Source organism: Dipodomys spectabilis, unplaced genomic scaffold (assembly GCF_019054845.1).
Source record: "Dipodomys spectabilis isolate Male_0828 unplaced genomic scaffold, ASM1905484v1 ptg000017l, whole genome shotgun sequence".
In the NCBI taxonomy this organism is placed as follows: domain Eukaryota; kingdom Metazoa; phylum Chordata; class Mammalia; order Rodentia; family Heteromyidae; genus Dipodomys; species Dipodomys spectabilis.
The window spans coordinates 6,145,353-6,168,511 of NW_024870694.1; the positions used below are offsets into that span (position 1 = coordinate 6,145,353).

General features: G+C 37.4%; 1 protein-coding gene across 1 annotated transcript in view; it reads left to right on the plus strand.

Annotated features, from left to right (window-relative positions):
• The window catches only part of Slc15a2 (solute carrier family 15 member 2), a 31,574-nt gene extending 11,210 nt beyond the window's left edge, over window positions 1–20,364 (plus strand). Inside the window, exons 6-22 of the mRNA XM_042668240.1 lie at window positions 1,479–1,569; window positions 1,825–1,902; window positions 5,161–5,243; window positions 5,964–6,050; window positions 6,220–6,309; window positions 6,406–6,450; window positions 8,324–8,356; window positions 9,986–10,074; window positions 11,159–11,240; window positions 12,551–12,685; window positions 13,057–13,221; window positions 13,349–13,395; window positions 14,760–14,870; window positions 15,632–15,728; window positions 17,558–17,704; window positions 18,072–18,176; window positions 18,494–20,364. Of these exons, the coding sequence (XP_042524174.1) occupies window positions 1,479–1,569; window positions 1,825–1,902; window positions 5,161–5,243; window positions 5,964–6,050; window positions 6,220–6,309; window positions 6,406–6,450; window positions 8,324–8,356; window positions 9,986–10,074; window positions 11,159–11,240; window positions 12,551–12,685; window positions 13,057–13,221; window positions 13,349–13,395; window positions 14,760–14,870; window positions 15,632–15,728; window positions 17,558–17,704; window positions 18,072–18,176; window positions 18,494–18,670 (1,662 nt within the window). The 3' untranslated portion in view covers window positions 18,671–20,364. The remainder of the gene's footprint in view (window positions 1–1,478; window positions 1,570–1,824; window positions 1,903–5,160; window positions 5,244–5,963; window positions 6,051–6,219; window positions 6,310–6,405; window positions 6,451–8,323; window positions 8,357–9,985; window positions 10,075–11,158; window positions 11,241–12,550; window positions 12,686–13,056; window positions 13,222–13,348; window positions 13,396–14,759; window positions 14,871–15,631; window positions 15,729–17,557; window positions 17,705–18,071; window positions 18,177–18,493) is intronic.
• Window positions 20,365–23,159: the final 2,795 nt, after the last annotated feature.

The window sequence follows — 23,159 nt, forward strand, 5'->3', positions numbered from 1 at the left end:
GATACCAGTAAGTGAAAGCTTTAGGAAGTAAGTTGTTTATTTGGTAGAAGCCTAAATCCCTGGTCCAAAACTTAAGATTTGGAGTTGGAAGTAGTAAGCTTACTTGGAGATATTTAATATGATCCTGTAGTGAGCACTTTGGGACTGGGAGGTATCAAGTAATGTAGATGATTTAAGTATATCTAGTTTTGAGATTTTATAAAAGGAGAAAATGTCCAGTTGGAATGAAGCATGAAGCAAGTTTTTACAAGCAAGTGAGTTTTTACTCAGATTTCCTTGGCTGCTCCTTCCCTCCTTTCCTAATTACTTTTCACTGCTGATGGGAAAATAAAACAGGATGAGGAAGGTAGAAATAAGGAACAGTCTGTTGTTACATTAGCCACCCTTCTGCCTTCCTCTCATTCTGTTTTCTGTCTTCCTAATGTATCTATTTCTTCTTCTATAATTATCATATTTTCTTTCTTCCTCACCCTTTCTCCATGTCTTTCTGTATTTCTGTCTCTCTCCCCTTCTTTCCTCCTCCATCTTCTCTGCCTATCTAATTATGACTGTCTCCTCCCCTCCCCTTCCTCTTCCCATTCAGACGAGGGCTCACAAATTATCATGGCTTGCTGACTTTGGTGAAATGACCTACCTTTGGGAAGGGGATTCTATGTATGATGAATTCCGTGAATTAGATGAATGGAGTGAGTTTAAATGGGAACCCGAAAAGGAAGAAAAATATTCCATAAATTGAACATGGGGAAGGAGGAAATTTTTGTTCTACTGTATCTGGAAAAGGTCTGAGGTATTAGAATGAAGCAGAGGAACACATAACGAGTCACTTATCAGCAATTTTACTTGGAAGTTGTTTTATTTAGTAGTTTGCTTACTTCAATTGACAGGATGAGCCTACCTCCAAGCTCATGTCATGTACTTCTACGCCTACTGCAGTCCTTTTATACTCTCAGGCAGTCTCCCTTAAGCACTATTTGAACCCCTGCTTGACCAACAGCTTGCTGCACTGTCTTATGTTCTGGTCCTAAGCAGTCTGGTCCAAGCAGTCATTTATTTAGCTAATACAGTCAATAAACATGTATTGAGTTTCTAGTATTGAGTTTCTAGTATATATCAGATGCTGTACTAAGCATTAAGGATTACAGAAAGGAGTAAAACTCCTGCCCTAAAGGAAGTTGCAACCCATTTAAAGAAACAAACATTTAATGCATTAGAAGAGGTATGTATAAGCCATAAGAATGGCATTGAGGAGAAAATGATCGATTTTACCAGGAAAAGGTGTAAAAGAAGGTTAAATCTGCTTGTATTGCTGTTTCATAAATAAATAAATATTTGGGGTCAGCCCTCCATGTTTATGAAATAGCTAATATGATATTCAGATACCACGAAGCCAGTATCTGAATCTATCTCTTGGTGTGGGATGAAGTGGGATGGAACATGGAGGCACATTGTACTGAGGATATTTATCTTGTTTGTTTCAGGCGGAGGAACGGACTAGATACTTCTCAGTCTTCTACCTGTCCATCAATGCAGGGAGTTTGATTTCTACTTTTATCACACCTATGCTAAGAGGTTAGGATCCTTGTTTGTGTGTAGAAAGCTTACTCTAGCTATCCAAAATTGTATTAAAAATCCCTACGGTCCATCTTTTCCTTTGATAAGGGTTTGACAATATGTGAGAATTTCTTTTTCAGTCTTGACTTTTTTTTTCTAGACAGAAGTAAGGGTTAGGGACTAGTGATGAGAAGAAAGACAGTGGCTATGTTTTTATCAAGAATCTAAGCTTATAGTTGCAGAGTTGTTCTTTTCCCCCCCTATTTTCTTCAGGTGATGTGCAGTGTTTTGGGGAAGACTGCTATGCATTGGCTTTTGGAGTTCCAGGATTACTCATGGTAATAGCCCTTGGTAAGTATAGTGTGCAAAGGAAACTAACGATCACTGATACCTGCCACGTGGAAATTTTACTGTAGGCACTTTTTACTACTATCCAACTCTATTCTCACACTACACCCTATTGAGTGTGACTGATCTCTGTGCCACACATGGAAGATCAACCAGGAGTTCAGGTGTCTGGGCAGCTATACTTTTTTAAGTATCTCAGGTGATTCTAATGTATAGTTAAGTTGAGATCCACTGTCCTTTACAAACTATATAAGGAAGGAGAAGCCATATTTCATCCTCTGTCTCAAACTATATATCACATGATACTTTTTTTGGTAATTAGAAGACATTTTCAATTCTCTGCCTTTAAAAACAGATTTTAAGTTTAGCTATTTTTCCCCCTGCTCAACACTCTTCCAAGGAGTTTGCCCTTGAGATAAAATAAGAGAAGCAATAGAAAAGCTGGATAAGTAGTTGGAAAAGAATGTAATTTAGATCAAGTGCCATAGTCTTTACAACTGAGATCCTATCCAGGAAGAGAAGGGGAATGTGTGAGCTGCCCAGTTTAGGCATGTTCCCTAAGGGAAAACTCGGGTGTGATTGTTTCTAATCATTGGCCTGGAAACCTGTTCTCCCTCTGAACCTCAGGGTGACACTCCCCTCTCCACTGGAACATATCCAGTCCAAACATATAAAGAGCTCAATAGAGGAAAAGGAGCCCAAACTCTTAATGTTTAGTCTGATTATTTTCTGCTGGGAGGAGTAAGGACTGATAGTAATATTCAGAGTATCCAATTCTAAGGAAATATTTCCAAAAAAGCTATAACAATATATTCTTTACTTCCCTCTCTCTTTAATGCCAGATACTTTCCCAAGTGTTTTCTTGATTTTCTACTGATTAGTGCTATGTTTGCTTCTGTGGCTCATTGCACAATAATAATATTTACATATCAAAGTTGTTATGAAGCTTAAAAGAGAGCAGCAAGTAAAATGTTATAAATTATGAAATGTTAAATAAATGCTATCATTGTAAGTCAGCTGCTAAATTTCTGGAGTTGCAGTAAAACATGTTATATGTGGGGCTGGGAAGGTGGCTCAGTGGTAGAGTGTTTGCCTTGCATGCATGAGCCCTGAGTCCATTCCTCAGCAACACATAAGCAGAAAAAGCTAGAAGTGGTGCTGTGGCTCAAGTGGTAGAGCACTAGCCTTGAGCTGAAGAGCTGAGGGACAGTGCCCAGGCCCAGAGTTCAGCCCCACGACCTACAAACAAACAAACAAGTTATGTGATCAGTTTTGTGCTAGATATTAGGGTAACCAGTGGTTTGGGTGGTGGTTCATGCTTTTAAATAACATTTTTTTTTTCAAAAAAGAAGTTATATTGTCCAAAAAAATACTCTTTACCTGACTTATATAACTGTAACTCTTGTGTATCTCTCCTTTATAATAACAATTAAAAAACAGGAAGTTAGAATATAGTAAGGTCAATGCCATAACAGAAAGAAAAAAGAGAGCTATGGGGACCCTAGAAGAGATGTCTGATGAAGATTTTGACGGTAATAAAGATTTGCCTACAAAAACTACTATTAAGATGAGACTTCAAGCGATGGAAAACAGTTGCTCAAAGAAGGAACTGTGAGTGATGTCCAGAGAAGACAAGATGTCTGTGAGACATAGTGAGAGATTTTATGATGTGTTCAAAACTTTAAAGGAGTTCAGCTTACCTGGGGTATAAATGAGAAAAATAAGAAGAGACACAGTCAGAAATTAGATAATGCATTGTAATTTAAGCCATTATCTGTAAGACAAGGTGAGAGATTATATGATTTGTTCAAATGCCTCAAAGAATTCAGATTACCTGGTGTATAAATGAGAAAGATGAAGAAGATACTTTATTAGAAATGACAATGAACTGTAATTCAGAAATCAGATAATGAATTGTAATTTAAGACTTTATTGTGAGGACAGTAGAGAAAGTTACAAAAAGTTTCAAATGGAGAAATAGTTGTTCCATTTTTGTTTTTCCATGATGCCTCTTCAGTGTGGATAAAGGATTGGGTTTAGGGTGAGTCAAAGATAATATTTATCTTGATAACTACATTTTTGGCATACGCTTCAATTTTGTGCTCTAGGTGAGTACCTCATTCTGCTCATGTATTCTTGGCTCAGGTACAATTAACAAGCTTTGGAATACTTAAATATGTGCATTGAGGAAGAATATAAGTTAACAGTGAATGCAGGATTCTAATTTGAACAATTAGGTTTGCACTGGGATCATTAACTCAATTTGGGGGAACAGAGTTGGAGCAACGTTGAGATATTTGTTTTGGATCTGTTGCATTACAGTTGTTTTTGGAATATCTAATTGTAGTTACCAAATAGTTATTTGGAAATAACTGATTGAGGGCTCAAAGAAAATATTAAATCTGGTGGATTAGGCCAATGTATGAAATATTAAATAATTCAGAGTTAGAGTGTAAGCAAGATGATACAAATTTATTCACTTTCCAACAGAGAAAAAGGGCCAAATACCACAGACAGTATTGGTATCATAGGGTAATTGGAGTGAATTTGTGTGTGTGTGTGTGTAATAGTACCTGGGCTTGAACTAAGAGCGTTGGGCACTGACTTGGATTCTTGTTGATGGATGGTATGCCTCCAACTCTGCTTTTTGCTGGTCAATTGGAGATGGAGTCTCACAGACTTTCTCCCATCTGGCTTTGAATCATAACCCTCAGATCTTAGTTTGATGGTTGACTTTACAGGAAGTGTTTGACCTATAGATACAGATCTTGAACCATGAGTATGTGGTATGTGGGTAGCAGTTAAAACTTGACTCAAGCCTGTAATCCTAGCTGTTCAGGAAGTTGAGATCTAGGGGATCATAGTTTAAAGCCAGCCTGGGTAGAAAAGTGTGTGAGACTCGATCTCCAAAATAATCAGCAAAAAGCGTGGCTCAAGTAATAGAACACCAGGTGGCCAAGAAGTTAAGGCAATTTCTACCATGTACTCTTGTAAAAGTTGCTTAATTTCTTTTTTAATATTTTTTATTGTAAATATACTGTACAGAGGGGTTACAGTTACGTGAGTAAGGTAATGTTAATTTCTTTTATCTTCTATTTCTTCATGTATTAAAAATACTCATTTTATCTTCTCTTCACTCCTATGAAGTCAGTACCCTCTTTATGAGATTTATTAGTCACTCATATAGATCAGCAGTCTGGCTTTAGCACTGACATATTGAATGAATTAGAACTCAGAGCACTGTTTTTGTGTTGATTACAGCTGTGTTTGCAATGGGAAGCAAGATGTATAGAAAACCACCTCCAGAAGGAAATATAGTGGGTCAAGTTATCAAATGTATCTGGGTAAGTCTTTGAATTATTTACCTACTTTTTCAATAAACAGAAAACAGATAATGTGCTGAGCATATGGGTCTTCAAACATGAGCAGACATATATACATATATATTTACATAGTACCAAGCCTGAGTACCAAGCACTCAGGGTCTGAGTGCTGTCTCTGAATTTTTGTGCTCAAGGCTAGTGCTTTACCACTTAAGCCACAACTCCTCTTTCAGTTTTTTGGTGGTTAATTGTAGATAAGAGTCTCACAGTCTTTCCTGCTCGGGCTGGCTTTGAACCACAGTCCTCACATCCCAACTTCCTGAGTAGCTAGGATTACAGGTGTGAGCCACCATTGCCCAGCTGGGCATATATTTTTATTAGTGATTTCTGTTCAACTTGAATGTCTTTTGACAAGCTGAGATTCAATGATCATTCTCGGTGCTTCTACTTTATCATTAAGTAGAAAAATCATGTAACCATTTTCAAAAATTGACACCAAATAAACCCTTCTGAGTGCACCACATATGATGTTAACAGCACATAAGGAAAGATAAAATTATATCTTAAATATTCTGAAATTCAATGTCTAATGAGATCTAAGAGTAACTCTTAAAAGTGTATGTGTTTGAGGGAAGGGATAATGCATTAAAAATAATGAGATGTTCTCTCTCTCTCTCTCTCTCTCTCTCTCTCTCTCTCTCTCTCTTTCTCTGTCTCTCTAATGTGTATGTTCTGCACTAGTTTGCTATTTCCAACCGCTTCAATAACCGCTCTGGGGACGTTCCGAAGCGACAGCACTGGCTGGACTGGGCAGCTGAGAAATATCCAGTGAGTGAAACTGCAGAAACATCTCATAGCTCTATGGAGTCTTTAAAACTGATCTCCAGCTGCATTTGTCCTCTTCTATTTTTACTGGTTTGGGCCACTTTTATTGTAAGAAAGAAAAGTATGTTTGGACCTTCTGCAAGTTCTCTCTTCTCATTCTTCTTCCCTGCAGAAGCAGCTCATTATGGATGTGAAGGCTCTAACTAGAGTCCTGTTTCTTTATATCCCATTGCCCATGTTCTGGGCTCTTTTGGATCAACAGGTAAGACTAGTTCTTTGGAAATCTACCCTTTTCTTAGCCATTTTATTCTCATAGGGAAGGGATTTTTTTCATACTAACCTCTATTGTTCACCCTAGGGCTCACGATGGACGCTGCAAGCCACCAAGATGAATGGGAATTTGGTGAGTAGAAGAGCTTTTCCAGAGAAGTCTACAATGTTCTTCCTCATCCATATTGAGAAAAAAATTCATTTCTGCTGGGCACCAGTGGCTAACATCTGTAATCCTAGCTACCCAGGAAGCTGCGATATGAGGATTGCAGTTTGAATAAGCTGGGCAGGAAACTCTGTGAGACTATCTCCACTAAACTACAACAACAACAAAAATCCAAAAAATCATGGAAGTGGAGCTGTGGCTTAAGTGCTAGATCACTACCTTTGAACATAAAAGCTCAGGGTCAGCACCCAGGCCCAGAGTCCAAACCCCAGGACATGCAAATAAAAAAAAAAAAAGAAAAAGAAAAAAGAAAGAAAAAGAAATAAGAAAAGAGAGAAATATTCATTATTTAATGATATTTCCCACTAAAATGGAGGTAAGATTATTAGAGAGGTACGTGGAATCTGAAAACATAAAAGATAGCTAGATAACAAAGCTAGAAATGAAAAATGGTATCTTGTCTTCAGAAATCAGGAATATAAGTAAATGGGAAATGTTTAAGTGTACTCAAGGATCGACTGAGAGGATAGCAAATGAAGTGATAAGAGACAGCCCTGAGTGGTGATCTTCTATCTAAGCCCATTCCACAAGATGCTGCTTCATAATTCATTCCATCTGGCAAGCAGGGGACTTATGGGAACTGGAATATTTTATATGTGGATTCATTTTATATATGGAGGAATGAGAAGATCATAAATACTCTCTTTTCTTTTTCCGATGTTCATTTCTTTTAGTTCATTCCAGTCTTTACTCCACTCTCTGCTCTTAATTGTTCTGCTTCCTAGATTATTATATTATGGTTTTGAAGAAGACAGTGTAGAATGACACCAAGGTCATATTAACCAGTGTATTTGGAGCTTGCCAAATTTAACATTTTTTTTTGCCTCTGATTGTTCAGAACTTACCATGGTGGTCCTTTTGTTGACCTTTGGAAAGAAGCTTTGGAAGCACTATGTTTTAGTGCTTCCAACCATGATGACTTACCCCTCCATTATTACCACCTATCACTATAGTTACTGAGATTAATAGAAATACACCAAGCCATTCTCTCTCAAGAAAAGTGTAGTATAGGTTAATCATCCCTTATCTGAGAATTTATAATCCTCATCATTCCAAAATTTAAACTTTGAGGGTCATTGACGTAGTATTACAAGTGGAGGAATCCACAACATAAAACCTTGTTTCTTGCATAAAATTATTGGAAATCTTATATTACATATATAGCATACACATTACTTATGAATTAATAAACAAATTTCATATTGAGATTTAGGTTTCATCCTCAAGATATCTCATTATACATATCCAAATATTCCCAAGTCTCAAGTATTTTGAATAAATGATGCTCAACCTGTATATACAAAAGAGTATTTTCTCTCAAGTCTGTTTTCAGCAAACATAGTTAGCAGCCATTCCCAGTCCAAGTCCACATGCCTTTAAAGCAAAACAGATACCCTAATCCCAAGGCCTGTTGAATTGTCTTTTTTTTTGGGGTGGGGGGTGGAGGATTGGTCGTAGGACTTGAATTCTGGGCTTGGGCACTGTCCCTGCGCTCTTCAGCTCAAGGCGAGTACTCTATTGCTTGAGCCTCAGCACCACTTCTGGTTTTCTAGTGGTTTATTGGAGATAAGAGTCTCATGGAGTTTCTTGCCTGGGCTGGCTTTGAACTGAGATCCTCAGATCTCAGCCTCCTGAGTAGCTAGGATTATAGGTATAAGCCACTGGCGCCTGGCTCTGAATTTTCTTTTATATGTTCTTCATAAATAATTATCAAGCTAGTTGATCTAGGCTTTTCTTGTCTTCTGCCATGATCTAAATGTAATTTATTATAATGTTTCAGGGTATTTTTGAGCTTCAGCCGGACCAGATGCAGGTAGGAGATTTTTCTATAAACATGGAGACATACATTTTTTTCTTATCATTTCTTAAATCTACCCACAGCATTCAATATGACAATATTCTGGTGCTTTTTTCTTTATATGCTAAGGAAGGCCAAACCTAGATGTGAACACATTCTCTTTAAGCCTTCCATTTCTTCTTCAAACCCTCTGTTAAATAAATAGCTTCTGTCCAACAACAGGAAGAGCGTTTGAACTCACAGGTAAATTTTGAATATTAGATTTCTCCTATGTAATAGTACTATAATGGAAATATTACCAAAGAAATTTAAGAGTTTCTTCTATGAGCAGTAAAGTCACGATTACTGGTGACTCCCAAATCTTATTTTAGCTCTTTGTTAAATCCCGAGTTCTTTTCTCCTTCCTTTCTTCGGGCCTTTTTTCTTTCAATGGAAGAGAAGGGATTTTTAGATTGGCAAAAATAGAACAAAAATCAGAAAAGAAAAAGAAAAAACAACAACAAGCTTAGAAACAAGTCCTGTGTGTTGTTGCTAGACAATGTGCTATGCAAAGGAAATCAAGCCTTGAGTATAGGGAGGCTGACATAGAGCCAGAAGAAGCTAAAAATAAACATTGTGTTCATAAGTACTTAAAGTCTCTCACTCTTCATTAGGCTATAGGAGCAGATCATGTTGGTTTTTTTACACTAATGATTTTCTGGAGCTCTGGATAAACATGTCTTGGATAAATATCTTAAGAAAAACATCTGACAGGGCTGGGAAGGTGGCTCAGTGGTAGAATGCTTGCCTTGCATGCATGAGGCCCTGGGTTCGATTCCTCAGCACCACATAAGCAGAAAAAAAGCTGGAAGTGGCACTATGGCTCAAGTGGTAGAGTGCCAGCCTTGAGCTGAAGAGCTGAGGGACAGCACCCAGGTTCAGAGTTCAGGCCCCACGACCGGACCCCCCCAAAAAAGAAAAATATCTGGCAAAACTAAAAGGAGACTAAAGGAGACCTTGTTAAAAGGAAATAAATATCTCTAATGATGAGATTTTCAGCAATAAATAAATATCTTCTAAAATAACGCACCTAGAAGATTTTTGAAACATATGTCACCTGTGCCAATTAAGGAGACTTGGTGTTTAGCAATCTCAAACCTGTAAACTCTGAGAACATAAAAGGCACAATTAACAAATGACTAACATTCAGATGGCTGAAATGAAAAAAAACCATAAACAGAGATTAAAACCTATAGACCTTGTAGGTGGACTAGCCTTAACAAATATACCTTGCACAAGAGATGGTGAATTTAGGTGCCCACATCCCCAGCCTATTGGGAAGTGCTTTGTTTCTCTTTCTGTTTTGTGTTCTGGCCTTTTTGGGTTTTTAAGCAAAAACTTCTATAAACTTCTCATCCAACTAGATTCATCTTTAAATTCTTTTCTGAGATGATCACAAGCTCTGTACCCTAGGATGAGGTTTTGCTCCCTTGGAGCCTCATTGAGTTTGAATGAATCCTAGTTTTGGTGTTGAATGTAAACAGAATGAGAAATGTGAGATCATTGTACTTGAAAGTACGTGTGGATATAAGAGACACTGCACACAAGCCGATGACATTGGTGGTAGAACTTTTGTAGCTAATCCTTTTTACTATGACATTACAGGTACTAAATCCCTTTCTGGTTCTTATCTTCATCCCATTGTTTGACCTAGTTATTTATCGTCTGATCTCCAAGTGTGGAATTAACTTCTCGTAAGTGTACTGTATGCTGTATGTTACTGCAAACTGACAGAAATCTTTGCCCTGTATGTTTTGTTTAAGGGATATTGGTTTATATTTATCAATTATCTGCTTCTGGGAGGTTTTTTAATGCTGGATTAAATGCCTGTTAATAAAAAAAAAACCTGGGGGTTAAATCTAATTAGTGTCAGAGCCAATGCTATGCATTTAAATCTATCATATTGAAAAGGTTGGCCTAGGCTTCGTTGAAAATCCTAAGTATGTGAGTTAGGCTCTTGTACCAATTTGATGACCACTGTGTTCTTTAAATCTCCTGCTCTCTATAAAACAAGCAATGGATCAGGTACACTGAGAATTGAATTGCTCCCAATGACTACTTTCCCCCTATTGTAAGAAAGGAGAGTTGCAACCTTCCTTTCTTTTTTTTTTTAAATTTAATTGCAAATTAGGTGTGCTTAAAGTGATGACTGCTTTACTTCATGCATTCAAATGTCTATTTGTTAGTTACTCATTCATTTTTCAACTACTAGGAGGTTCAGAACTAAGTTTCATGCAATTGCAAATCAAGCATAAATCTCTCTCCAGGAGTTTACTGGTTAGTAAGGGATCTAAAGCACATACAAAGATAATTATTGTACAGGTAGCATATGTGAAGTGCTCTAGGAAGGGAAGATTGAAGTGCAGAGAAGTATACAGAAGGAAGAATCCTTCCTATCCTTCCTATTGCTAAAGCTAATCAAAATTTCTGCAAAAGAAAATGATTTGAAACATTCATAGCATCTGCCATATAAAAAATATTCACCCATTTGTAAATCCAGTTGTACTACTGCCATCTGGGGAATTATGGCATAATAAAAAGTTAAGTATAAAGCAAAGGTAGTGGTGGGAAAAGGAAGCACATTACAGAGAACATCATATGTGATTTCAGTAAAAGGAGAAAAATGATATATGCAGGGGAGTTGTCATCAAGAGGAGATCTCTAAAGTACTTTGAAACATAATTGAGACTGAATTAGGAAAGGTCTCAATGGTAAGTCTGGATTTTATGCTCTAGAGTCTAAGGAATAGTTGTAACTATGGCTCCATTTTCTCTACAGATCACTTAGGAAAATGGCTGTTGGTATGATCCTTGCCTGCCTGGCATTCGCTGTTGCAGCAGTTGTAGAGATTAAAATAAATGTGAGTTCAACAAATCTTTTTTTTTAATTTAATTTTATTGTCAAGGTGATGTACAGAGGGGCTACAGTTACATATGTAAGGTAATGAGCCCATTTCTTGTGGAGCATTGTTATTCCCTCCCTCATTTTTCTCCCACTTTCCCTCCCCCTCTAACCTCCTCCCCCAGTTGTAAAGTTAATTTCCAACATATTGTCTGTGAGTATCACTGTTTTATTGTCCTTTGTCCTTTGTCTCACCCTTTTGTTTTTCCCCTTACCTTCCTCAAATCAGATAAACATATATACAATACCCAGGGTACCAAAATAAAAAACAATGACAACAGGGGATAAATCAAAGGGAAAAAATGAAAGGAAAAAAAGAAATAACTTCATACAGTATATTAACAACAACAACAACAAAGGAAAATCTCTTGTTTCCATATCTTGGGTTTCATTTTGATTAGCATCATCTTATATGGTTGTATGTATCAGCAAATCTTAAGCTCCAGAGAGCAAATCCATATCTATCCTGTTTATTCTTCTGAGATTTTCAATCTTAACTTCCTGGGACCTAGCACAGGACCCGTTTTATAGGAGGTACATCATAAATACTCATGGTAAGTGAGTGATACAGGACAGAATAACAATGTAAATGATTCTGAGTGATTCAGAGTTTATTTTTAGGGAATTCCCAAACATCAGTATCCAAAGTATCTAGCTATCTCTTTAGGAAACAAAGGTTTATATGATGTCTTGTAAATGCATTAAATAAATTCCTTTTGGCAGTTGAGAAGCTACCTTTAGCCCACCACCAAGTCAAAAAGCATGGGAAAATGAGATGTACAAGTCGTTATGTTGAAAAACGAACTTTACAACTTTGGTTGCGGGGGGGGGGGGGGGGGGGGAGGATTGGGTAGGGGGTGAAGGGGGGGGGATGGGAAAGGATGGGAAGGGGAAACAAAGGAGGAGGCTACAATGCTTGATAAGAAATGTACTCATCATCTTGCCCATGTAATTGTAACCCCTCTGTACAGTATTTTCACAATAAAAATATCATATGTATGTATATATGTGCATATATATGTGCATATATATAAAACAGCATGGGATTTATTGCCTAGCATTGGTGCTTTTTGCTTAGAGATGGTGTTTCCCCAAACTGCTTTTAGATTTTTCTAACCCAAATACTTTTCAGAGAGAGAAAGATGTGTTCTCTTGGCTAGAAGAGCTTGCCTGTCAGAAACAGGACTAAGATATGTGTTCTCATTGGACTTGAAGAATCCAGTCAGCAGTAACTATATGATGATTCCAATACATGTTATCTGTCCTAAGGGAATGACCCAACCCCAGCCTGGTTCCCAGGAAGTTTTCCTCCAAGTCTTGAACCTGGCAGAAGATGAAGTACAGGTGACTGTGCTAGGAAATAGAAATAACTCATTATTGATGGAGTCCATCAAACCCTTTCAGGTGAGGTATGGGCCTGCTGTGTTGACCTTGATTTTTTTCTTAACATGAATTATAATCTTCCCATGTCCTTGATAACCTTTTCTGCCATAATTTTAGTGAGTGCACGATATTTCATCCTATAGAAATAGTTTGTTTAAACATTTTCTATAGATATGTAATTTTTCAGTTATTATACACAATCCTATAATGAAGTGCTTACTCATAAATCTATATACATGGATGTATTTTCTGCAGTAAATTCCTAGAGTGTTATAACTATTTAAAGACAGAAATCACTAGTGTCTGCTAAGGTCACCCACCCTGAGATGCTAAAAGATTGTGATGTTCAAATTAGGATAGAAAGTGAGTATAACAGGTTCTTCATTCTACAGGAATCAACACATTATTCCAAACTGCATCTGAACACAAAAAGCCAGGATTTCCACTTCTACCTGAAATATCACAATATGTCTGTTCACACTAAGCTTCCTATGGAGGAGAAGAATTGCTATAGTTTGATCATTCATGAAAATGGGAAAAATATTTCCAGCAAGATGGTATGTTGAAGGATTGCCTAAATTCTAAGTTCTCATCTCAAAGTCGTAGGATCTGATGATCAAATATTCTAATTATGATTCCTTTTGGTCCACTCGTCATTGATTTTTTTTTAATTCTTTCTTGTAGGTAAAGGATGTAGCAAACAAAACTACTAGTGGGATGACAGCCATCAGGTTTGTATGTTAAGGAGACCCCAAGCCACTCCAGTCACTTCAGTCCTGAGTCTTTTCTCATCTTTGGGCTTCACATAAAGAAACTTCACATTCTATTTCCTTTGAGCAGGAATTATCTGTCTTAGAAAGTCAGAGGTGCTAGTATCTGAAGGCATTTTCTAAGACAGCGAGAATTAGATAGGTGTTCTTTCTTCTGTGGGGCTTGAAGATGACCTTATATTTCCCAGGAATATATTCCTCACTGGAAAGAAATTCAGAAATGATCAGCTATTCCCCCCTTGGTGGTGGATGCCTATCTTATAAAGTATAGTTTTAATATAAAGCTGTAGAGTCATCATGGCAGAGATCACATTTGGATTTAAAAGCCTTGGAATTTGAATTCAGATAGGGCTAAGGGTCTCATCAGATGACCAGGACAGATACACAGATGGAGCACTGAAGAGATCCCTTGTCCTCTGTGTCAGGGAATAGACATATAAAGACAGATTAAAAAGACAGATTAAACTACTTGTCCATCAACATCAGGCTGTTGAGACAAACATTTTAGAAGACAACTTTCATAAAGTGTGGAATTTGCTGATGAGTACAATAGCCATAATAACTTGCATTTGGATTATGCTTCAGAAGAGGCAAACAGCTCAATATAAGTATAAAGTATGAGGCTTGAGAGCATAGGCCTGTTGAAGAGTTATTTGATCTGAAGCCCAGGACATAGGACTCCAGAGCGAACTACCCTCTTCTTCTCTAGGCCAGAGACTATCAAAACAGTAATGTAACAGAAAACCCATCACAAGTTGATAATCTAGAGACTGAAGTTCAGAAGACCATAAAAGTAGATGTGGAATGGTCCAAGATTTCTGGATCCTCAAACAATGGTAACCTACTATGGACCAGAAACCTAAATTTTACATGAGTCAAACTGAACTTCATTTATGAGAATAAGATATCACTCTAATGTAAATACAGTTATACCTTCACATAAACATGATTTGTTATTTTTTAAAAAGTAAAGTCTTATTAAGTCTACCATTAAGACAGAAAGAAATTGGATGAGCCTGGGGGAGGAGGGAGGGCAGCGGTTAGTAAGTCAGATGATGGTAATATCCATCCAGCAAGTGATATGGTAAGGATGTGACAGATAACAAGTGGATATTCTAGAAAAAACTCAGTTTAAGAAAGTTAAGACTACTGATTACTGATTACGGGTAAGTTCACTCATTTGTTCGGTTAACTATTTATCATGTACCTTTGACATGCCAGACATTCTTGTTTTACTTGGTACTAGGGGATACAGTGATAACACAGAAAAATACCCCTACCCCCTTTTGTTTTTCTGATGTGTAAGTAATTTTCTCTACCCTCAGGTTCATTAACACATTGCATAAAGATGTCAACATCTCCCTGGGTACAGATATTCTTCTCAATGTTGGTGAAGAATATGGTGTGTCGGCTTACAGAACTGTGCCAAGAGGAGAGTAAGAACATTGCCCCATAGACATTTTACTTTCATTGACATTTTTTTTTAAATGCTACTCCATGTGTGTTGCGGGGGGGAGTGGGGGAGATTTAGGAATATCTGGGTTAGTTTCTAGCTTCCTTCCCTCACTCTCATCTTTTTTCTGTACAGATATATTGAGGTCATTTAAATTGTGATGGCCATGCTGTGTAGTTAATTTGGCCCAGCTCTCTGAGGTTCACAAATTTTATTAAGGATTCTGGCTTTTTGGTACCATCAACCGGCAACTCATTATTTAGAACTTAACCTTTTAGGTTCCCTGTTATATGCTGTCCCTCTAATCATAAGATTTACATAAAGATTTCTTTATTCAGCCTGGTACTGGTGGCTCACACCTGTAATCCTCAGGAGGCTGAGATCTGAGGATTGTGGTTTGAAGCCAGCACAGGCAGGAAAGACTATGGGACTCACATCTCTAATAAACTACTAAAAAAGTGAGAAGTAGAGCTGTAGCACAAATGCTCAGGGTCAGTACCCCGGCTCTGAGTCCAAGCACCAGGACTTTATTCAGGTTTAGTATTTTAAAAACAACACCTGAATAAGGATTTCAGATCTGAGTAGAAATTAAAATGACTCACACAAAAATAATTCTTTAAGGAGGTATGGTGGCTTCCTTGCTTTCTTCACCATCAGTAGAGAGCTGAGATCACTACTGTCTGGAGATGGGAGTGCTTTTCCAAACCATGCTGCTTATTCTAAGTTAAACACATTCCATTCCAGATACCCTGAAGTGCATTGTAAAACAGAAGATAAGGACTTTTTTCTGGATTTGGGTCTCTTGGACTTTGGTGCAGCATATCTTGTTGTTATTAAAAATGTAAGTAACTCACAGTTACCCTTCCCCTTTTGTTTGTCTCTTCCTCTTTTTCTTTATACATACACACATATATACATATATACATGCATACTACACATGCCACACACAATGTGTATACCACATGCACACACATATATACATGTGGCAATGACAAAAGACAAAGAGACTTGCTAACCCTAGAAATAGGGTTACTGTAACAAAATATCACAAGCTGAGTAACTTACAAAACACAAATTCATTAAGTCATAATAAAATAAGGCTAGAAGTCTGAGGTTAAGATGTATATATAGATGGTTCATTCTGAGAGCTATGTGGAAGAATCTGTTATTTGTATCTTCTACAGCTTCTGATGCTTAATGGGATAGGGATGCTGTACTGGGGTTTGGACTCAGAGCCTCATTTGCTTGGCAGGCACTCTACCACTTGAGTCATACCATCAGCCATTTTTTTTACTTTAAACAAAAAAGGATAGGATATTGTACATTTTTTTTTGCCCAGGGCCAGCCTCAGACAGTGATTTTCCTAACTAAGCCCATGTAGTTGGGATTATACCCTGGTTGTTTCTAGTGGTTTGCTGGAAATTTGATATTTCTTAGTGTGTAGTATACCAGGTAAATGATTCTTATCTTCTGTGGCATTTGCTCTATGAGCTTATCTGTGGCCAGATTTTCCCTTTTTTATATAAGAATATCTCTCATACTGAATTAAGCTCATCCTAATGACCCCATTTAATTTGACTAGTCCTATCTATATTAAGTGTATTTCCAAATAAGGTTACATTCTCATTAGGTAGTGGGAGAAAAATACATGAGTTGTGAAGGGCACAGTTCAACCCATTTCAAGGTATTTATTATTGGCATTATTCTACTTTTAGTTTGTTTTATCTCTCATATGCTGTTCAAGAGAGAGGTCACAGATGTTTTTGAACACATGATTTAATAAGCTTCCAGAGTATAAGTCATATATTAGGGGCTTATAACCTTAATTTCTTTCATAGTCTGCTCTTGTTTGGCTTATGAGGCATTGACAACATTAATAAAAGAATCAATTACTGGTATTTAAAATTGGAGAGATTTTGCCAAAGAATTTTGATTACTAACATACCTTGGAATTGAAGGCAGAAAATTTTATAAGCAATGCTACAATATTACTGTTGGTGCAGTTTTTTACCTTTAGATGGGACCTGTGCTTTCTAGTAGTCCTTATCATTCCCATTCAGCCTATGTGCTTTATCTGCCTTTTAGCACTGGCGTATGGACCTTGATTGATTTAGAAACTGCGGTTATAGTTTTCTTATACTGACAAAACACAGATTAGGTATTAGTATGCCTTTCAACTAAAGCAAAGTAAGATACTTTTTTTGGGGGGGAGAGGTTGTGGGGCTTGAACTCTGGGCCAGAGCACTGTCCCTGAGCTCTTCAGCTCAAGGCTAGTGCTCTACCACTTGAACCACAGTGCCACTTCCAGCCTTTTCTGCTTATGTGGTTCTGAGGAATAGAACCCAGGGCCTCAAGCATGCAAGGCAAGCACTCTACCACTGAGCCACCTTCCTACCCCAAAGTAAGATTCTTTTTTCTCACTATTTTCAATTCTTTTGACTTAGAAAGTCAAGGGTATTTACAAATCCAAGACCATAATCTCAAGGACTTTTAATGTAACTGACTGAAACAAAGGCAATTCTAAAATGCTGGAGTTCAGTAGAAATCAGTCCCTTGAATGTAGAAAATAAAAGAAAATAAAAATAGGAGTAGGTATAGATCATGAAATGCTGTAGTTAGTAGTGCTTACTTGGAACTTTCTGAGAAGCCCTTTCTCTTTCCCTCACTAAGGTCACTGGTCAAGGATTTGAGGCTTGGAAGACAGAAGACTTCCCAGCCAACAAACTGTCCATTGCATGGCAACTACCACAATATGCCCTGGTTACAGCAGCTGAGGTCATGTTCTCTGTCACAGGACTTGAGTTTTCTTATTCTCAGGTAAGAGTTTGTAAGTGGAAGGTAAATGTCTACACACTGCTTAAAGAATAGTGAATTTTAATTCTTACTACCTTATGATAGAGCTGAGACTTTTAGCTAAGTACTCCATTGATTTTGGCTTTGGGTTCCTTATATATGACCCCAAATAGTCATCACTTGTAGGATCACAGCTTAAGAGTCTGTTGTTTGGGGCTCTAAATTATTCTTTCCGTTAACATTATTGCCACACCTGAATCAATATGGCAGCTGAATGTAGTGGTGGCAGTTGGAATTTGGAAACATTGTGGGAGAAGATTTTTGGATAGACCCATGAGGAGGTAGGGTGGTAGGGTTGGTTTATTTGCTTATAAACTTGTATTCTTCCTAGGCTCCATCTAGCATGAAATCTGTACTCCAGGCAGCCTGGTTGTTGACAGTTGCCATCGGGAATATCATCGTGCTTGTTGTGGCACAGTTCAGTGGCCTTGTACAGGTATGGATTTGAGAGAAACAAATGTTGAGCTTGTGTCTACTTGAAGTCTTCTGTCCAACTTCCTTGTCTTCATTTCCCTCATCTCTCTGCCTCCCACATCCCTAGCTCAGTTTTAATGACACATTGGGGGTTAGATACACAGACTTGATGACCATCATACACTTAGGTGAGAATGAAACCACTGAACCCAGTGTTCTTCTAGGAAAGAGACGGCACTGATGGTCTTTTGTCAACCCATTCCTGAGTCCTGACTCTCAAAGATCTCTTTCGTTTCAGGTTTCTCCATGATCTTCTCTTGTGTTTATCTCTCCCTACAGTGGGCTGAGTTTGTTTTGTTTTCTTGTCTCCTGCTGGTGGTCTGTTTGATCTTCTCCATCATGGCCTACTACTATGTTCCTGTAAAGTCAGAGGATATTCATGGGCTAGCAAAAAAGCAGATTCCTCATAGCCAAGGAAGCTTGATCAACCTAGAGACCAAGAGTACAAAGCTCTGATGACTCCCTGGACTGACCTCAATTCCTGGCCTTGATCTCAACCATCATTTATCTTCAACCATTTTTTTCTCCTACTGAGTAGGAGAAAGGTCATAGAGAGATAGTATCATACCTGAATTTATAGCCTTCATCATTTTTCCATGACAGAGACAATTCTGAAACTGGGTTTATCTCCATGATTCTGTGTTTTCCTGGATAGCAATGAACTCAATAAACCTTGCATGAAGTTGCTCAAGCTGGCCTGATGTCTCCAAATGGCCATGAAAACATAATGCATAATTGAGATAACTCTCATTCCATATGCAAGGTTATAGGAGATTACTGTCTGCCCAAGTTCTTACCACTTAGAACTGACAAGTCTACTTTCAGAGGTATTGGTTTAGAAGCAAAAATGCAGGGTAAGAGATGTGCTATTTCGAGTTTCTTTAGTACCAATATTATTGTGTTTTTCACAAGACTTCAAGAATAGTATGTATGGTATGATCAGGTCCAGGGTCTGTCTTGTCAGCTATTTAAGTCTGGTATGATCTTAGATAGTATAAGACAGAGTACTTTTATTAACACACAGAAGATATGCCTTTCTGATTCCTACAGTATTTTATCTACTCACCTAAACACCTCTTTCTCCACACTGATACATCTTGAAAACCATATTAAAGACAGTAAACATAGTTGTAGGGAATAAGAGCAATATAAATTGTAGAACTCTTGACAAGCCATTCATTTTTCTTCAGTGCAAGGAACTATGATATTTCTGTTCTGGTATACCCTTCTGTGGGCAGCTTTGTAAGACAGTAACTATAATTTTGCAACAAGGCTTTTCAGTATTGCCAAGGCAGCTTTATTATTATTATTACATTTTTGATCTTGCTTATTGCAACAATTCTTCAATAACAAAGTACTCTCAAGAGTTCAGCTTCCTTTTTACATTCTTCCAGTGAGCCTCAAAGTAGATTGGTTTTGCAATGTTTTCCTTCTTACTTTTCCCATAGTTTTTAATGGCCATTTCTTCCTTTAGTCTTGGAAATCTCCTGTTTATTCCAAAAGGATACTACTAATGCTCTAAGTTTAAGGCTCTAAATGGTAGTTTTCAATACAACAGCATTATCCTGCATTAGGATCCTATTAAAATCTGTGTGAGAGTGAGGAGAGGAGTACAGGCTGAGGGATATCTGTATATGTGAATAAAAAATGTTGGGAGACATTACCTAGCATGTAATGAGTGAATTAAGAGGACAGAGCTTGGCACAATTGTGCAGTGTGCTGCTAACAGGAAAAAAATGCCCAGACTCCCTATATGAGAGCCTTACTTCCATTTGTTTTACTTTGTTAATCTAATTCAGAACAGTGCTGTTAAGTCTCACATTGCTAATAGTGTAACAGGTACGAGAATTTGCTTTCCCCCACTCCAAGCTTTATATATTTTATTTCTAATGACCAAGGTTTAAAGACCAAAAGTGCACAAGCAGTAACAACATTACTGAGTTTCTGCAGGTACATTGATGTTTTAACCTGGCCTTACTCCTTTAGAAGATGAGCTGTTCATTTTTAACCCAAACTATTTTATGAAGTTTGTTTTAAGAGGTATTAATACTGTTTGTGAATAAAAATGTTTATGGACAAATACGTATGGAAAATGTAGCATACTCTGCTTGTCATCATATTTTCTATTAAAGACTGAGTATGGTAAGTCATAAGGAACTTGGAGTACTTTGCCAAACACAAGATTTCCAAAGAACTATTGGGCAATGTTTCCTTACACTTACAAAAAGTTTCCTCTCTGAAACTTCCTACTCTTGGTTCTTTCTTCTGCAGAATAAACTTGAGCCCCTGTTTCAGGTGGCAGAATTTTAGCTATTTGGAGAGAGCTTTTCCTGTATTATGAATTCTTCTAGAATTCGTTAAACTAAAGATTCTCAAGTCCTATAATAGTTACTCACAAATTCTGCCTTTCACCATCCTGGGTTTACCCTTCCAAAATATATCATTTACCTGAAGTACAGCAATTGAGATTATATCTCATATATCTTATTATGTGATACCTGGAGCCAGACACAAAATATCAGAAGTTGTCTGACTGGAAGAGCTAGCATTAAACAAAGCACTTCTATGAAATTAGATAAGATAGCATTAGATGTTCCAGAAACTATATCACAGTGTAGTCTTGCTTCATAGTACATCTTTGAGTTCCACTAAATGCCATTTGTTGAGTTAGCTGTTGAGAAACAAAAGAAAGATAATCTATTATATCTATCCTCAGGGTTGCTTTGCTTATCTTGACTGACTGAAGACCCTGGAGAGTTGACAGGCCTAGAGGAAGTAATGATGTAACTAATAGCAACAAGGATAGTATGACAAGAGTAAGGTGCAAAGAGATAGAAGATTCAGTTAGAGGAAGTTAGAGATCAGCTCAGATGGAGACTTATGACCATGTTAGGATATTTTGAAGTTATTCTAAGTGGGATGCAAAACGCTCCAAGGTTTAGAAGATGGGTATAACATAATTTGGGTCTCTGGCTGCTGAGTGGAGAATTGTCTACAGGTAGGAAGAGGTGTGGAAGACTAGGAGACTTTTGCAACAGTCTAGGCAAAAGGTGATCCTGACAGCAATGAAATAGTAGGATTGGAGTTGGAGAGAAATGGTTTGCCTTGGAACTAAACTAAACTTTAAAGTTTAAGGTAGAAATGATGTGCTTTGAATGTGATTTGGTTATACATTTTGAAGTAAGGAAATCTGCTATTAGATTTCTGCTTGAAAAATGAGAATGACTCAGTCTAATTTTATGGAAGTAGAAAAGCTGGGTTTGAATGGGTCTGGGGTGTGACATAATGAATTTTATTTTGAGCAGGTTGAATTTCAGTTGCCAATGGTATATAACTAGAGACATTAAGCAGGCAGTTTCATATGTGAATCTGCAGTTCCAAATAAGAGGCTAGGGCTAGAAAAATAGATTTAAGACTGGTTAGCTTATAAATGATATTTAAAAGCCATGAAGCTGGATAAGATTTCCTAGGAAGAGTAATTCTATAGAGAAATGGTTTAAGAACTGAATCCTGGGGTCCCTCATTTTAGAGGTCTAGGGAAAAAGGAAAATGAAGCAAAGACAATGAAATCGGTGACCTATGAAGTAACGGAACTCAGGTTGATTGTGACTGAATATAAATGACACATTTTTAATTGTGATACGATGAAATAAACATGAAAGAATAATATTTGACACCAAAGAAGCATTATCCCTGAATTTTATTGATTTCTATGCCTTTACCTATTTCATGTTTTCTCCACAATTTAATTTTTCATCCCATCTCTGTGTGTCTCTCTCTCTCAACCTTCCTCCTCCTCTTCCTCCTTACTCTTCCTCTTTCTTTCCTTCTCCCCCCTCTCCCTCTCCTCCTCCCTCTTTCTCTTCCTCTCTTCCTTTCTTCCTGTCAGAAACTATGGGTTACCTAGTTATAAAAGAGTCCTAGCTAGTTTTTATTTTCTTGCTGCTTGCTTTTCATAAGCATTATCCCAATCCTGCTTCATGAAGATAGAATGTGACCTATTAATGTGTTAAATGTTGTAGAAGTTCATAGACAGGAGAGATTGGCCATGGGAACTAGTGAAAGATTTATGGAGAAGATAGCATATTAGGCTTCATTTTGATGCTAACTAGAATTTGGACATGAGGTAAGAGACAAAAGAAGTCCTTCATAAACAAAGATAAAGAGAAACTTTGGTGTGATTTGGGAAATAGTGAATAATCTGTGTCCAGAGTAATAATGAGAGATAAATATAGAGAAGATTAAGATTAATAAAATGGTAATCCAACTGATCCAAATAAATAGACCTGATTTTGATTTATCATTTCACTTCTACTCTGTATAATTTCTCCTCCCAGGAAGTGGTGCTGCAGCTCAAAGTGGTAGAACACTAGCCATGAACATAAGAGCTCAGGGACAACACCTAGGCCTTGAGTTCAAGCCCTATGACCAACTAACTAACTAACTAAATAAATAAATAAAATTTCCCATCCCAGTCAATGAAATCCCAGCTATTTAACTTTATCTGTAAGTCTCTGAATGGTCTGGCTTTTGCCAAACTTCATTTTTACCATTCTCTGCTTCCTTTAACATTAAGCCTCTGTACTAGCTGTCTTTGCTTCTCAGGTGTGCCATGTTTACTCATGGATAGGTTCTTTGACTACCTGAATATTCTTCCTCCTGATATTGCTATTCAAGTCTCTAGTTGTTAGGTTACTTTTGTACCTCCTAATCTCTCAATTCAAAATGGTGTTTAACATAGCATGTATGAATATCAATTTCTGAGGAAAGAAGGTCAATGGGGTCAGTTTGGTCAATAAATATAAACTAAATACTGTCTTCCAAATGTGCCATATATAAAGAGACAAAGATGAACAAAATAGTTCTTGCTATAAAAGAATTCAAAACTTTTCAAATTTTTTTTATTTAGTGGATTATGTAGTCCAGACCGGTGTGGTGACACATA